The 15,325-nt window shown below is 41.7% G+C and overlaps 2 protein-coding genes across 3 annotated transcripts in view; one reads left to right on the forward strand and one right to left on the reverse strand.

The window, feature by feature from the left end:
- Positions 1-224: 224 nt before the first annotated feature.
- Positions 225-9,266, forward strand: PPP1R3G (protein phosphatase 1 regulatory subunit 3G). The gene has a single exon (XM_064663657.1). The coding sequence runs from the start codon at positions 501-503 to the stop codon at positions 1,353-1,355; it is 855 nt and encodes a 284-aa protein (XP_064519727.1). The 5' UTR covers positions 225-500; the 3' UTR covers positions 1,356-9,266.
- Positions 9,267-9,585: 319 nt separating this feature from the next.
- The window catches only part of LYRM4 (LYR motif containing 4), a 91,235-nt gene continuing 85,495 nt past the window's right edge, over positions 9,586-15,325 (reverse strand). For both annotated transcript variants that reach the window (XR_010432402.1, XM_064663674.1), the window contains one exon: positions 9,586-9,956. Coding sequence is in view for 1 of the 2 variants with exons in the window: in XM_064663674.1 (XP_064519744.1) it covers positions 9,894-9,956 (63 nt within the window). In the remaining variant the exon portion in view is untranslated. The remainder of the gene's footprint in view (positions 9,957-15,325) is intronic.

Genomic DNA, 15,325 nt, shown 5'->3' on the forward strand with positions numbered 1-15,325 from the left:
TCTCCGACGGGTGGAAGCCTAAATTACGACGACGATGATGACAATAATAATAAATTAGAGCAATAACCAAGCCCGCTCCAGCAGCCCACGGCCCCGCGTTCTCCCCCGGCCCGACAGTGCGGGGCGGGGCGGGCGGACCCCGGCGGGCCCCGCGAGGCGCCTCTCGCCGCTCCCGCTGCCTCCCGCAGCCCCCGCAAGGCCCGGGGCAGCGTTGCTCTCTGCTCGCTCCTCCGCGCCCTGGTAACGGCGGCCCCCGGAGGGCGAGAGGACGTGCGGGGCCGCCCGTCGCGGCTGTTTCCGCGTTGCCCGTCCAGGGAGGTCCCGCCCCCGCCCGCAGCCGCCCCAGCCCCAGCCCCGGCCCCGCGGGGAGGCTCCGGGCCCGGCGGGGGGGGCGCGCCCCCCGCCCGGGGCCTGCGGCGGGGGCGCCGGATAAAGCGGTGCCGGCCCGTCCGCCTGCCGGCACAGGGGCGGCCGGGACGGGCCCAGCGGGGCGCCCCGCCATGGCGAGCCCTGCACGCCCGCGGCAGGAGCTGGCGGCGGAGGAGCGGCGGCTCCGCGGCGCGGCCCCGACGGTGCCCCGCGACGCCAAGCGGGACGCGGCGGGGGAGCGGCTGGTGCTGCTGGAGCTGCGGCGCTGCGGGCGGCCGCCGTCCCCCGGGCCCGGCGAGCGCCAGGAGGAGGGGGAGGAGGAAGAAGAGGAGGGGGAGGCGGCGGCGGGCGAAGACTGTTGCGGCAAGTGCAAGAAGCGGGTGCAGTTCGCCGACTCGCTGGGGCTGAGCCTCGCCAGCGTCAAGCACTTCAGCGACGCCGAGGAGCCGCAGGTGCCGCCCGCCGCGCTGTCCCACCTGCAGAGCCCGCCCGGCGAGGAGCGGGACCCGCCGCCGCCGCCCGGCGGGGACCCCCTGCCGCCCGCCCTGCTCCTGGTGCCCGACTTCCCCGACGGCGGGGAGCCCAGCGCCGAGCGGCTGCGGCGGCAGCGCGTCTGCCTGGAGCGGCTGGGGCGGCCTGCGGCGCCCACCGACGTGCGGGGCACGGTGCAAGTGCTGGGCGGCCCCGGCCTCAAGGAGGTGACGGTGCGCTACACCTTCAACGAGTGGCTCTCCTTCGTGGACGTCCCGGCCGCCCCCCTGCCCCCCGACCCGCCGGCCGAGCGCTACGGCTTCACCCTGTGCGTCCCGCCGAGCCTGCGGGAGGGCTCTGCCCTCCACTTCGCCATCCGCTACCGCAGCGCGCAGGGCGAGTTCTGGGACAACAACGGCGGCCGCAACTACACCCTGCGGTGCTGCGGCTGCCCCGGGGGCGGCCCCGCACCGCCCGCCGCCGCCCCGCCGACCCCCGCCGCCCCCCGATACTGACGCCGGCCGGGCGAGGGGAGCCGAGAGGACCCGGCCGGGCAGGGGGAGGCGGCTGCAGCCCTGCTCCCGGAGTGAGGCCCGTTTCGGGAGGGAGACAGCCAGCGCGCCGAGGCCACCGTCCCGGAGATTGCCCCAAGTCTGGTGGTTTTTAAGCAGGCACTTCGGTTTTGCCAGCGAAACATGGATGTGCGTAGGCTCGCATTGCTGTGGCTTGTGGAATCGTTCTTTTTTCTTTTTTTTTTTTTCCTTTTTTTTTTTTTTTTTTGAGGGAACAAGGAGAATGAGTAGCGTGGGCTTTGCTTTTCCCCTCTTGAAGTGAATTTTTGAGGTCTTGATTTGGGCTTGACTCCACTTACCCGATTAGTCAGAGATGCACAAGAGCGCTCGTGTGAAAACTTGGTGGCGTGTTCGCTACAATTTAACTTAGGATCCCAGCTTTCTCGTTCTCACATCCATTTCAAAGACATAGTAGTGCAACACCAATGGTGTGGTTTTTCTTTTTTTTCTTTTCCTTTTTTTTAGTTCAATGGACTCTGTAACAATACGATTCACTGTTGTGAGCACCTGTCAAGCTCGTGACAGGCTTGCGTGCCCGGCCCACCTTTCCAGGCAGTCTGTTTTGGGGCTGGATCTGGGGCTGGAGAGGGCTGCTCTGGTTTTTGTCATTCAGCACACTTTGATACTGCTCCCTGCTCCCCAGGCTTGCATGTAGATCCTGTCTGGCTAATAGCAGCCAACAGGGACTTCTGCGAAGATGTTTTTGCTTAAAATAGACTGGTGACTTCTTTTCACACAACTGACAAGTCTAAAACCGGGACGAAGGAGGAGTTTAAATATTTGCTGATGCTGCGTTTATCAGGAGAACTTTGGTAACACCTTTGAGTCATGCACTGTGAAGTACAAGATGGTGTTCGTCTCATACACGCTTCTGTATTTTCAGATTTGGGGAGCAGATGCTGCTTTGGATGACCTTCTCACTGAGGAGTGACGATGCGATAACAGAGAGGGTGTCCTCAGTAACGAATGAAAACAAGTGCCTTAGTTCAGCTCTCCTTATGTTACATTTTGCACCACATTTCTCAAGTATTTATAATTTATTCAGCTTATTTTGCTACATATTTTTCTGTATTTGTATGTTGCTGGGAAAGGACTTTGTTGTGCACACAGCTGGACTTTATAGCGCTGGACACTTGAAATGATTTTACGGTCTTCACTGTTGCACTGCAAGCCTAGAGGTTGACTATTGCTGGTGTCCCAAGTCCTGAAATTAAGCAAAAAGTACCAATGCAAATGGGTTTGTAAGAATAAAAAAAGTTTTAAAAAAAGTCAAAAAGCTCACCATTACACATCTTTTTTTTTTTTTTTCCCCCATATAGCAAAATGTAACAGGATACTTCTTGGTTTTGCAACCTGGTTATGCCCCTGCCCCCTGCCAAGGGGATCATGCTGTTGGTGTGCCCCACTCTGACCAGGGACATTTCCTGTCTGTAAGCAATGTTTAGGGCTGTAGCTGGAAATGAGTGCTGTCCTGCCACAGCCATGAGGCAAATCGCCCTGGAAGTCTACGACAGCCACTTGTGACAGGCATCTTGTGCAGAGCTGTGATGTGAGGAAGCTTCATGAGCATGGGTGGAAAAGAAGTGGGTTTCAGTTGAGTTTTGTTCTGGCTCCTCTGCAGCTTTGACTCACTTGTTTTCTTTTGATACAGTATCTCAAAATACAGGTTAATTTTTTGAATGAAAGAAAAGACATTGCCACAGTGCAGAAAACGTCCTGACATGGATGTATGTTCTTCAGTAAGACTTTGGAACATTATTTTCCTTTTTTAAAACAGAGATTTCTCAAGTCTTCATCTCCTCTGAAGATGTAAACATCTTAAAAGCCATTATGAGAACATTAGAAAAAATAGCTTGTTTATAAAATTGCCCATACTTGAAAATATTTTCAAGTCTATAGATAACCTGCCTTTTGAGATAGCTGGAACAGACCCAGAGCTAGCAGGGAGTCTATTGTGGGTAAGACTTGAAGCAGAGGGGGCTTCAGACTAAAGGTCCTGCAGTTTTGCTAACATGCGCACTGCTTCTGAAATGGAGCCTGTCCTCCCTCCTCCCTAAAAACCCTGCACATAAACCACAATGTGAGAATACAGCCAGGGACAAGGAGGTGTTTTAATTCCTTCAGAAACCATCCTGTTGTTAGACTGTACCAGTTGCTTTGACAGCGCACAGAGGAAAAGCTCTGTGCAGGCAAACAGAAGGACGTATGATTGTTTTCCAACTTAAATGTAAACTCTCGCCAAAACCATGAAAGGTTTTAAGGGAGAATAGCAAGCTCTACTACATCCCATACAACTTTGTTTTAAACCTACAATGCGTTACAGCATTACAGGATGTTACGTGGGATAATCTGGTATGAATTAGCCTTTCTTCAGATTGTTGAGTCAATGACACAGCGTGCTCTTAAGCTGATGTGTGGGGCTAACAGTGTCAAGTTTGATCCTTCATTTACTTTGGATTCCAGGAGCCCATTCTTTGTTCTGTGCTTTGTTTATTAATTGCTTCGGAGAAGAAGGAAACAACGCCAAAAAAAAGGAGGGGAGGGATCTCTCCTTAAACAGAATTTAAAGGAGTAGCCATATGCTAGTGGTTGTGTCTGGGCAGAGGTGCAAAGCTGGTACCTTGAAGAATCTCAGCTAGCTGTGCTTGTTGATAGAGGGCTAAAAATGTTCTCTGGTACACTGTAAACTATGGGCAATGGGTGTGAAACATCAACATCCAGAACATGTAACATTGCTGTGTGCTCTTCAGACACATGATTTGAAATTCAAAGTGCAAGAAAGTACTTGATGAGGCTAAACAGTAAAATCTTTTGAGTGCTTCCAAAAATTGGTGCCAATCCAAAGTCCTGCGAATCGTGTTAGTTAAAGCACAACATTTTTGTGCTTTGATAACAGGTAAAGTGCTTTTATTTGTTATAAGTAATTACTTTTTGTGAAAGAAAGGGGGGAACCCCTCTCAGAGGAGAATTAAGCATACTCCGTTTTAATAGACAGTACATTTTTGTGCTTTTAAGATTTTATAGAAGCTTAGGTTTCCAAAGGTTTCAGAGACAGCCTACACACAGTTGTCTGTATTTTCATAGCTACGGTTACTGAAGGCTATGGAAATGCAAGGCTTTACCAAAGATTACACTGGGCAGCAGTGTAAAAATCCAAACCGGACCATGTGCGTACTGAAGGATTGCAAGCCCGCACCAGCAAAACACGGGGCTGCTGCTCATGGTCATAGGTTGAGATACATGGCATAATTGCAACGTTATTCTCAAAGAAATATATTCAAAATGAAGCAGTTCTAATTCTATAAAATCAGAAGGCCAGTGGAGTAAACTGTTAAGTGAAGCACTCTTCTTGCTTGGTTGCATTACTGTTAATGTATTTTATAAAGATTCGAAGCATAACTTTTGGAGGATGTGTTCATAAACATGGTCCTTCCCCTAACTTTAATAAGAAATGATAAAGATTTATTGCCCTTTTGGAAAAACTCCATCTCCAAAGATTTTCATTTTAAGCATACTTCTGTCCCCTCGCCATGAATTAAGGGCTTAGGGGAGAAATAGCTGCCAAATGGTTTTATAAGTATATATAACCCAAAAAAATTTAATATAGTTGAAACTCTATAGGGGTAAATGTGAAGGACATCAAAGTTAAATCTTCCTTAAGCAATTTTTTTGCCATGTACAATTGCATTTAAATTCAGATTTAAATGATTCAGAAAAGGACTGTGAAGCTAAATTTATTTTGGTGTCATGAAGATCTGCAAACTTGTGTGAAAACTACTTCTGTTTTATTTAAAGTTGGGGCTTTTAGTCAGTACTTGGAAAGTCTGGCTTCTAGTCCCATTGGCTTCCCTGGGATTTGGATCCAGCCCAAAGTACTGCAGGAAGGTAGGGGAAATGATCTAGGCTTAATTGTCTATTCTGTTCAGAGTCTTGTGTTATGGGGTTAGGATAACATGGCACTGTGATGAATGTTCATCTGTCAAGAGTTCAAAATCTGCTGTCTATGCATGGCAGTAATTAAATCACCTTAATTGTTTTTTCATGATTCTTTTTAAGAGAGGGAAAATTACTTGCCTTGGATTAGCATATTGCCAAAGACTGTTATAAATATTTATGGAGTGTACTCTTTCAATAGAAAGCCTGCACATTCTTCACAGGTCTCCATAGTTTTTTTCTCTGAACACAGAACAGTAGTTATTTGAATGCACTACTTACCATCATTTCCCCCTCTTGCAAAGGTTCAGCAGATACTGGGTTTAACAGTAAAAAAGGTAAGTAGTTTAGAAAGAAGCATCTCTTGCAAAACGTATTTAATTTCCTCTGTAAGCTGCGGAATCCTTTTGAAGGTGCATATGTTTGTGAAACAGGTTTGAGAGTTCCATATTTTTTCCTTTCACACTTGTAGAAAATACACAGTTTTGGAAGACTTATTGGCTTCTCTATCTGTTTTTTTTTTCCCTGCTTCCACATTAAAGGCTCGTGCACTATTTTTATATTCTAAAATACTGAAAAAAGTAGGAATGTAAACACTCAGTTAAAGAGCTGCACACCTTACTTCTTTTTTTTATAAAGGTAGTCAAACAAAATATTCCTAAAAGTATGAAATAATTTGCCTGTGTTACGAATGGTGGAACAAAGCGATCAGTATAGTCCTGACTTGAATAATGCCGGGGTTTCACTGTAGATCATTATGGAAAACTCAGGAAAACAGTAGGTGCACAGCTCTTTCATGGCTCTGTTTACGCGTACGTATGGCCTGTGCTGGGGATCTGGAGAGATGCGTTTATGTTGCATTAAAGGAAGTAAGTTGAGGGGCTGGTGCTTCTCCATAAAATGATTCCACCTGCTGATGTTAGAGGGTAAAAGTCATGCTTTTAAGACCTGGAAACTTGGTGAAGTTTTTTATACAGAAATACCATTTGAGAAGAGTGAGTAGTAAATTAAAATCCTTCTTAGGCTGTTTCAGCATTGTATGTAAAGTGTTCACATGCTTCTCTCTTGGTTGCTCTCCTCCCGGACAGCTGTACCTCTGGTATATCTGGGTATTTTGAAACTGTGCTTTCTATTTGAGTAAAATTTCTTGAGAAGCTGTAACACACAACAGAAATGCCTATCCTTTGAACAGTTGCTAATATTAATCAAATGATTACTTTTTTTCTTTCAGAGTGCTGTTTCCAAGTTTATACTGTAAAAGTAACGACAAACTTGAGTATATGCAAACATTCAAATTTTGGCTTATACTGCTGAGGTCAATAGTTTGCTAAAATGTCAAGATCAGGAAAAGACAAACATTTTTAATATAATACAAAAGCAAACTTGTTTTGCTAAGACACTGCAGCTTTAGTAAAGATATTTATTGAGCTCCCTTCTAGTCTAAGGAAAAAATATATACTTTTTATAACAGTGGACATTGTACATAAGTCATGGGACCATTCCTTTGTGTTTTAACTATTCCTGTTGTTTACACTGCTTTGACAAAATCCAACAAAGCTTCTGACAGCGTGCCAAGAGAGATTTAATGAGTATTGCAACGTAAACGGAACTGGTGAAGCACAGAAGGTGCAGCTGTAAGAGCACAGCAACTCCGAGGCTGGACCACAGTGCCAGCTCTCCAGTTCGCTGTCTCCATCAGTGACAATGAGCACATGCCTAGCCAAGCCTAAGAACAGGGCAAGTGGACACAAACATAACACTAAAGTCATCCCAGCCTACAACAATTATTTCTGTGCTGGACTTCCTAAGCCAGATGTGGTTAGCAAATATTTTCCATCCAGTTTGTAGGATTTCAGTGATAAAGCATTTGGCAAGCTATCTTTTTATACAGAACTGGGCATGCTATGATAAAATTCCTTAAAATAGACATCAGGCAAGGAAAAAATAATATTTATAGGTATCTTCCAATTATGTACCACTGGTATGCACATAACTAACACTAGTTAAGCATGCACTTAAATGTGTGTTACAAGGAAAGGAAACACACAGGTCTGTCCAAAACAGGGAACAATCATCTAAAATGCCACGACTGTTGGGTTTGAGTAGTAAATGCCAATACCTTTGCTAGCTTTGCACTTCTGTTAACAAGTTAGATAGCGTTATGCAGACTTTTGGACTGTAGCAGCAGAAGCGTTCTTACGTTGCTTCTGATAAGTAATGCATAAATAATGTATGATAAGCTGATTATTAATTTCACATAAGAACTAATTTTTCCTTGTCTGAGAAAGTGAGCTGTCTTAACCTCTGCAGTACTGACTGGGGAAGGAGGGAAATTAGAGAGCCTGATTAATGGAGAAGTAATCTCCTTCATACTTCTGAGGGAAAGAGTAAGACATTTCATATTCCCATGGCTGCATGCCTATATGAGAGCATGTACCATCTACAGCTGTATTCTTGACAAAGAACTTCACTGGAAAGGTACTGGCATTTTGGAAGAACTGATTATGTATTGCAAAGGCCTCTATTTAAAACCAAATGCTTACTTTTTTGTAAACACGGTGAAAACCTAGATTATGTTATCAATGGAGTTGTACCTCTTTATAAGTTAGGGCTACACTATTTATAAAGATGTTTATTTTGCTTCCTAGCATACATTCTCATATCTTGAAATGGTATGCAGTGCTTGTTCCAGTAATTAAGCTGTTTTAAGCAAGGATTTTGCATGTACTGTTTTAGGGACCAAATTTCTTACAGTATAAAACTGGCAGTCTTTCCAAGCCTGTGTCATCTAAGACTATAAGATGTTACTACATTTCAGTGAGCTCAGTGGAAACTTAAATAGCAATCAAACCTTTCTTCCCCTGCACTTTCACCATTAAGTGCACTTAATTATCCACTTGCAAATATGGAGATTTAAAATGCAGAATATAATGCATTTTATCTATTAGAATTAATTCAATTTGAGTAAAATGTTCATTAAAAGCAATTTACATTGCAATACTTATATATCTAATAAGAGGAGAATTGTTAATGTATTTGCCTCTTATCTGAAAGTGTGAATGGAGGCTACATTTATAGTCTTAGGTACACATAGTATTTTATTCTGTACACTGTATTGTCCATGAAATGCATCAGTATACATTTCAATCTAACTGTACAAAATTGTAAAATACACAATTTTTCCCATTCCAGTGAGGAATGGGAGTTTGTTCTAAATTATACACTACAATTAGATACTTTGCTTTAATAATGTTAACACAGAACATGAAGAACACAAAAAAAATGTAAGTTCTAAACAAAGATGAATTTTGTAAAGCAAGAAAAATAAGAGGGGGGGTTTAAAGGCCACAGTGTCATGGAACTAGTTTTGAGTTTCTGTTACTTAAAAAACCCACAATAATCCACTGAAATAGAAGGAAACTTTTTTCTGCATGCCATTAAAATAGCTTTGCAGTGCTTAATTTTTCTGCACATTTCTCATAGAAAACAAACTTAAGCACATCAGTGACTTGAGCAGAACCTGATCAGAAATTTTGCTTGCTTTTGTTTTAATGTATGGTCTTAAAAGTGTTGGGTATTCTACAGATTTAATAATAAACAATAAAATGCGATACTGAGTGTTCTACTGAGTACTTTGCTAGGCAAAGCTTGTTGCCAATTCATGACTTACAGCACTTGAGTTACTGTTATAGTTAAGTTACTTTCCTTCTGCAAAATTCAGGAGCTTTGAGAAAAAGAGAACCTCAGATTAAGTGATGTGGTGCTTTCTGCTAATAGCTGCACCTCAACAAGTTAAAGGACTCTGTGGTGAAAATACATTTTAAAGCTTCCAAGCCTCAGTAATGCAAGTCTTACATTCTGCTAGTATGATCTGTTAACTGTTAAAAGTAGGACAAGACTAGTTATTAATTCTTGGAAACTTTAGTTTCCAAAGAACTAGTGAAATTTTTATGGCACCTCCTGAAATGTCAAGGGATCCTCTTCAAAGAAACCACAGAATTCAGCCTGTGATATTTGTAAGTATCAAGGTCCAGGAGACAAAAATTCTGTTCATCTCTGATTTTAATATTTAAAATAAAATATGTACTTAGTAATTTAATTCAGATGCTATATACTTTGAAATGCAACTAGATCAATAAGAACTTAGTAACTAGGTGAGGGATTTTAAATCTTGAGGGGTTTTAAATCTAACACATTTTTCATGGTCATTGAGAGACGAGGTCAGCAGCAGAATAACATATCTGGTTACAGGTAGTTTAATGAAGTTTTATTGTCAGAGTAGGGCAGGAACTATTCCATCACAGGGAACATACAAGCAAACGCATTTCAAGACTATCTTACATGCTATTTTAAATCACAGCCATATATCTTAGAACGTGTGAACCACTAGAAAATAGTACTTTGGTTGCCAAAAACTGAGTCTCTCAGGCATTTCTTCTGCTGAACAGAAAAGCTCAGATGTGTGCAGTGAATTTATGCTTCTGTATGTGGCACTGTAGGATGCTGAAGATGGTCCAGTGTTCCTTCAGGATCAGAGGCTTCTCATAGCTATGTGTTTCCTGGACTCTCAATAACCAATTTCTGCGTGGAGTACAGTTGGCCAATAGTAACCTGAAATCAAACCAAAATATCAGAAATCCGAAACTGGAAAGTAACCAGGTTATAATTTAGGCTTCACAAGAGAGGTTAAAAAAACCCCTAGGAACTGAGTAGCCCATATATTAAGCTTTTTCATAATTACATTTTAATTTCTACTAGCATTTCTTTTTGTAAATAATACTGTTGTCTAGACCTTAAGAAAAATAACCTATACATAAAATACCTGCATATATAAAATCTTGAACTAATGACATTGAGGAATACTGTTCAAAGTCTTATATTAAAAATTAACATTAGAAGTTATTACAGAGGAAAAGCAAGCAGGTTCTGTGTTTAGAAAAATGAAAAGAAGAATATAACGAAAAACCAAAATATGGATATAGTCAGATATTTTTTATGCTTTTTGGGTAGAGAGCCTAGATATAAATTGTGTGGCGTGGTATTATTTTTCAGTTCCTTTGGAACCCTAATTTAATTTGCCTTAGAAATGGTGAAAACAGTTAAACAGTTGTTAGTTCAGCACCAGCATTTTACACACACTGGAACTACCTCTTGTTAATGAGATGGTATTCAGACCTTCTGTTTTTGTGCTTTCTAGTGCAACAAGGAAATGAAAAATGACAAAAATGCAGCATTGATGATTTGATTCCTCTTGTTCTTTAGTACTTTTGAGTCTGCCTCATAACATTAGTAAATTGTAGTCGGGTGTGCAGTTAGCAAGTTGTCACACACAGCTCTTTGCTTAGCAGCTGAGATGTGGAAGGAAGATGTTTCATTCATATAGGGTAATGAAAGCAGGAGAAGGCAACATTTATTTTTAAAAATATGAATTCTGGAGTCTAATTTTTAATATCTATTATGCCCTTTCTTGCCCCTGCTTTCTCCCTAAGGCCTGGGTACACAGTAGCTCTGTGTCCTTTTCACAAAAAATTCATATATTTAATTATGGGATTAGGACAAAAAAAGCTAAATGCTTAATTACACTAAGCACAATATATTTAGTAGAATTTAATACTGTTCAAATTAAGTCTGACAGCAAGTCAGGCTCTCAAAGTAGTAAAAAATTAGGGAAGGAATTTTTTTGGCAGTTTCCATTTACCATTTTTGTGGGGAAAAAATCCTGGCTACTCTTAAATAGAAATTTCTCATCTATGCCCACACTCATATAGAATGTGAATAATATTGCCTTTTAGGAAATGAACTATTTCATCTTGATAAACAGCCTTGTCTGAAACTTGTAACGCATTGATTTTAGTCTTGAAATATTTATTACAAGGGAGCATTTATGAGCTGCTCCAAAGGAACAGAAGTTTTCCTTGCCAAAAAATATTCCCTTCTTTTGGCACTCTAAGTTACTAACAGCATATGAACAACTCTGATTATTTTTGAAATTACTTAGGAAGTATGTTGCATATGGAATATTTAAAACAAAGGCCATACGCAACTGTGGCATGTGTTACCAACACAAATTTTAAGCTGTCAACAAGTGTTACTTGTCAAAGAGAACTCACTGCTCTGGGTTATGTGTCACGCTGTACACTTTAGTTGCTGCCTTACCACAAACCATGCTGTAGTACTTCATTTTTGTATACTGTGTTTTGGAGCCCAAAGAATCTTTAATCCTTTCCCACACAGTAGAGCAAATTTAATGGGAGGCTCAGAGGGATTACAAAAATGCTGAAACCTGAATTGCATTTTTTTTTCTCCCCCAACTGGGGAGATAGATGAGACTGAGTACGTGACTTCTCAGTCAATCATATTCAGCTGGGGCAGACGGCTTTGTAGAAGAAAGGTACGAGCTGCTGTTTGCTGACCCTGTGCCAACAGGTGACATTATCTACTGCTGCACCTCTTGACTCAAACGCAATAAAAACACAGATTTATGTGTGAGCTGCTTCCTTAGTAAACCACAGGCATGCAGGCATTTCAGAGAGTGCAGAGCCACCAGTGCTGTGCTGTCAGCCTTTGCTGGGCTGCTGCAGCTTGCCTGCTCTGGTGCCTCCCTTCCAGAAGCTATGCCATGGCATTTTAAGCTGAACTTTGAAACGTAAGGATTTTTTTTTAAGCCATTAGCCTTGAATTTCTAACGTTATGATCAAGCCTTTCCCATGTGGTTTAGACAAAACAAACAGACCTTCCATTTATAGCTGCTGAAAAATTCGCATCTATAAACATCCACTGCCTCAGCAGAAGGACTGCACCGGTATCTACACAGACACTCATTAACCCTCAAAACCAAAACAGCCTTCTTACAGGGTCCTCACAGACGCCAAGTCTAAAGAAAGCCCTTCAGCAGCAAACGTCCATGTGGATCGTTCTCCCAGATTAGAGACTTAAGTGGCTACCTATTGTGTTCTTTTCTCATCATGCATGTTTGTAGCTTGTACACCACATGCCATTTACTCTTCTGGTAGGTGGCTGGAAGCCAGTGCATAGGTCAGTGTCAGGGTATTTTCATTAATCACAGGAAGCTCTTGGGGAAAAAGGCTCTACTATTTGTTCAGCAACTTTGTTACCCAAAATTTTGTTTACCTCTTTTAAGTAACACATTGCAATTGTATTCTGCAGGAAAGAATGTGCAATAAAGAACCACTTTGCCATCAGGAGAAGACAATAAATAGAAATATAAAAGTTGCTTTTCAGCTCTTTCCAAGTTATATGATGTTTAAATTTGCCTGCAAAACTATGGGCTTTTTAATCTTACAAGTCAAAACCTGACAATTTGTCCTTATTCAAAGATTTAGTGCAAGTCTACATGGTATCAGCTGTTTCTTGTGAACTGAAAAACTTACTACTGCCTTCTGCCTGAATCCAGGATAAGGCTTAGGACTTCAGAATGGGATTTATCAGCAAATGTGATACTACAAATGATGAAAAAGAAATGACTGAATAGTTACTGACCCATCCTGTAACCAACTATTCCCTGGTTATTAGGTGTTTGTGTGTTCATATGGAAAGAGTGCTTTTACTTTGTTGCGGGAAAGCAGCAATCACAGGAATAAGTCACTTCATGGAATCTTTCTTTGCTATTCGGGAAAAAAGCAAGTAGGAGAGGATTTCTCCGAGATAACAAAGTATCAGTGGAGTAGATCTTGCAGACCTATTGGCACTACTTGCAAAATATTACTGGAAGATCTTCTTCAACTTTTGAAGGTACGTGGCATGTTTTGGGTTTTTTATCCATACAGACATTTTACTTTGCAGCTCTGAGCTGAGGTAGAAGTGACTGCTTCTATTTTTGCCGGGCAAAAAGTAAGTTGAACAGGTTTTAAAAAAATTATGCCTCACTCATTTTAGAGTGCATAGTTCTGCTCGGAAAAGTATGATGACATCTTTCCTTGACAGCTCTGTATAAATTCCAAATGGATGTCTACTTCAATAATCGCCACATTTTCCCCTCCTTAGCTGTGTTGGCTCTTCAGTATAAAGGTGTCCAGGCATCTCTTTTTCCCTGTACTTTACAGAATTGTAATTACATGGTATAATAGCCTGCAATCTCTAACAAATCCTGCTGAGCCCTGATGAAGATACTTTTTCTCATTGCCACTGAACACTCATCTTCCTGCCAAACCTGACAGTCTCTGAACTACTAGCTGCCTGCTTGGGTGAGGACTCACTGACAAATTCCAGTGTGAATGCCCTAAAATTACTCAGGTAAGTAGCCAGGCAGCAGACCTGAGGAAAGGCAATGCCCCAAAGGCAAAGTACAGCCCAAGTGTACACCCATGTGGGTGGAGCAGAATAAGAATGTCCACAGCTTCAGCAAACAAATGCAAAGTCAAAATTCCAAGAAATCTGGCTTGTAATAGCTCTTAGTAGGATGGACATGTGAGAAGGAAAGACAACAGTATAGGTCTCAGCCTCTGAAGGAATCTTAGCACATTGCACAGGGGGTGACATATCTTGATTGAGTCTTCAGCACACAGAAACATCATCTTTCTAACTGCAATCAGGGGATGTTCTTATGTAAATCAATGCAATATGGCTACAGACCCTTGTAACAGTACTTTTACCATTGCTTTCTAAGCTATGTTGATATAACAGTCGTACAGAAGAGTTTCCCTCCTCTGTCCCTTCTATGTCTCATCCCATTTGTAACGCAAGTAACAAAATTAGCAAACTGTCTTTGTTTATTTAATAACTTTCCCCTCATTAAAATATAGTTGCTGATGTAATCTCTAGGGAACAGTTTTTGCCCTCAAAAGCAAACCAAGCCCTGTTTTTTTTTCATGCTACTGTTTATTTTTCGATGGCAGACAAAAGTAGGAGCAGGCTAACAGGAGAGGGTGCAACACTCTCACCCTATGTAGAATCAACTTAGCGGTAAAGACAAGGCCTAAACACAAAAAAGTGCCACCACAGCATAACAGTGTGAAAACACTGTAATGCAACAATTCCTTTAGCTCTCAGTTATTTAAAAATTGATCTCATGAGAGGGTCATCACTGGAGAAGTAACAATGCTTTCCTCTTTTTCTTAAAGAAATAAAACTGATGCACTACAGATAGTTTTACATATTAAACATGTTTACGTATCTTATATATATATATATAGATTGTTATATGCACAAGCATAAATATATAAAAATATATTAAAAAACCACAATCTCTAGATAGTAAACATAGCCATCCCCTCTCTTTTGTTACAAATGTGCAGGCAAGAAACGGTTACCTTATAGCAGCCAGGGATCACATATTTTCATAGGTCTTTATTATGGAGAAAAAGGAAAAAGTCCTGTTCATTAATATATTTGTACCACACACACACACACAAATACACTAAATCAGATTGTTTTTTCCTGTTGCACCTGAAAAGTTGACAGGTGTATCTCACGGGCACAATGCTGAATCTTAACTAGGAAGAAAACTCCCCGATGACACTGCAGTCATATCACATATACTGCTGCCAATCTGGGCCTCTAACACTATATGAAGAAGTTGCCCATTCACATTTTCTTGCACTATGACTATAAAATGCATCTTAAGTGAATGCTGACAAGAACGGGAATGTAGAAGAATAATGATTACTTTTAAGAGCTGGCAACAGTGTTATAAGTTGTTTACCTACTATGTTTTGTGTTGGATGAGGCAAACCAATTTGCAATCCTATTGCAAACCTAAGCACGGTGGTTATTGTTTTTAAGAAGGAATATCTTTTTTCCTCATGCGCAAAACCGGATATGCTATAACACAGCACACTTCATCATAAATATTTTTCATATTAACTGAGGTCAGATTAATGCTTTTTTCTTTGTTTGTTTTTAATTAATACGGACAGCATTTTTTGCAGTGATCTTATATTGCAATAGCAAACACACCAGTGTGGTACATAGTAAGTACAAAACTCAAACAGAACCAAAAACTTAACAATAACTTCAGTTTT

The sequence above is a fragment of the Pseudopipra pipra genome, chromosome 1, assembly GCF_036250125.1.
Source record: "Pseudopipra pipra isolate bDixPip1 chromosome 1, bDixPip1.hap1, whole genome shotgun sequence".
In the NCBI taxonomy this organism is placed as follows: Eukaryota; Metazoa; Chordata; class Aves; order Passeriformes; family Pipridae; genus Pseudopipra; species Pseudopipra pipra.

Coding starts and splice junctions, on each gene's coding strand:
- PPP1R3G (XM_064663657.1), top strand. CDS start 501: ATGGCGAGCCCTGCACGCCCGCGGCAGGAGCTGGCGGCGGAGGAGCGG.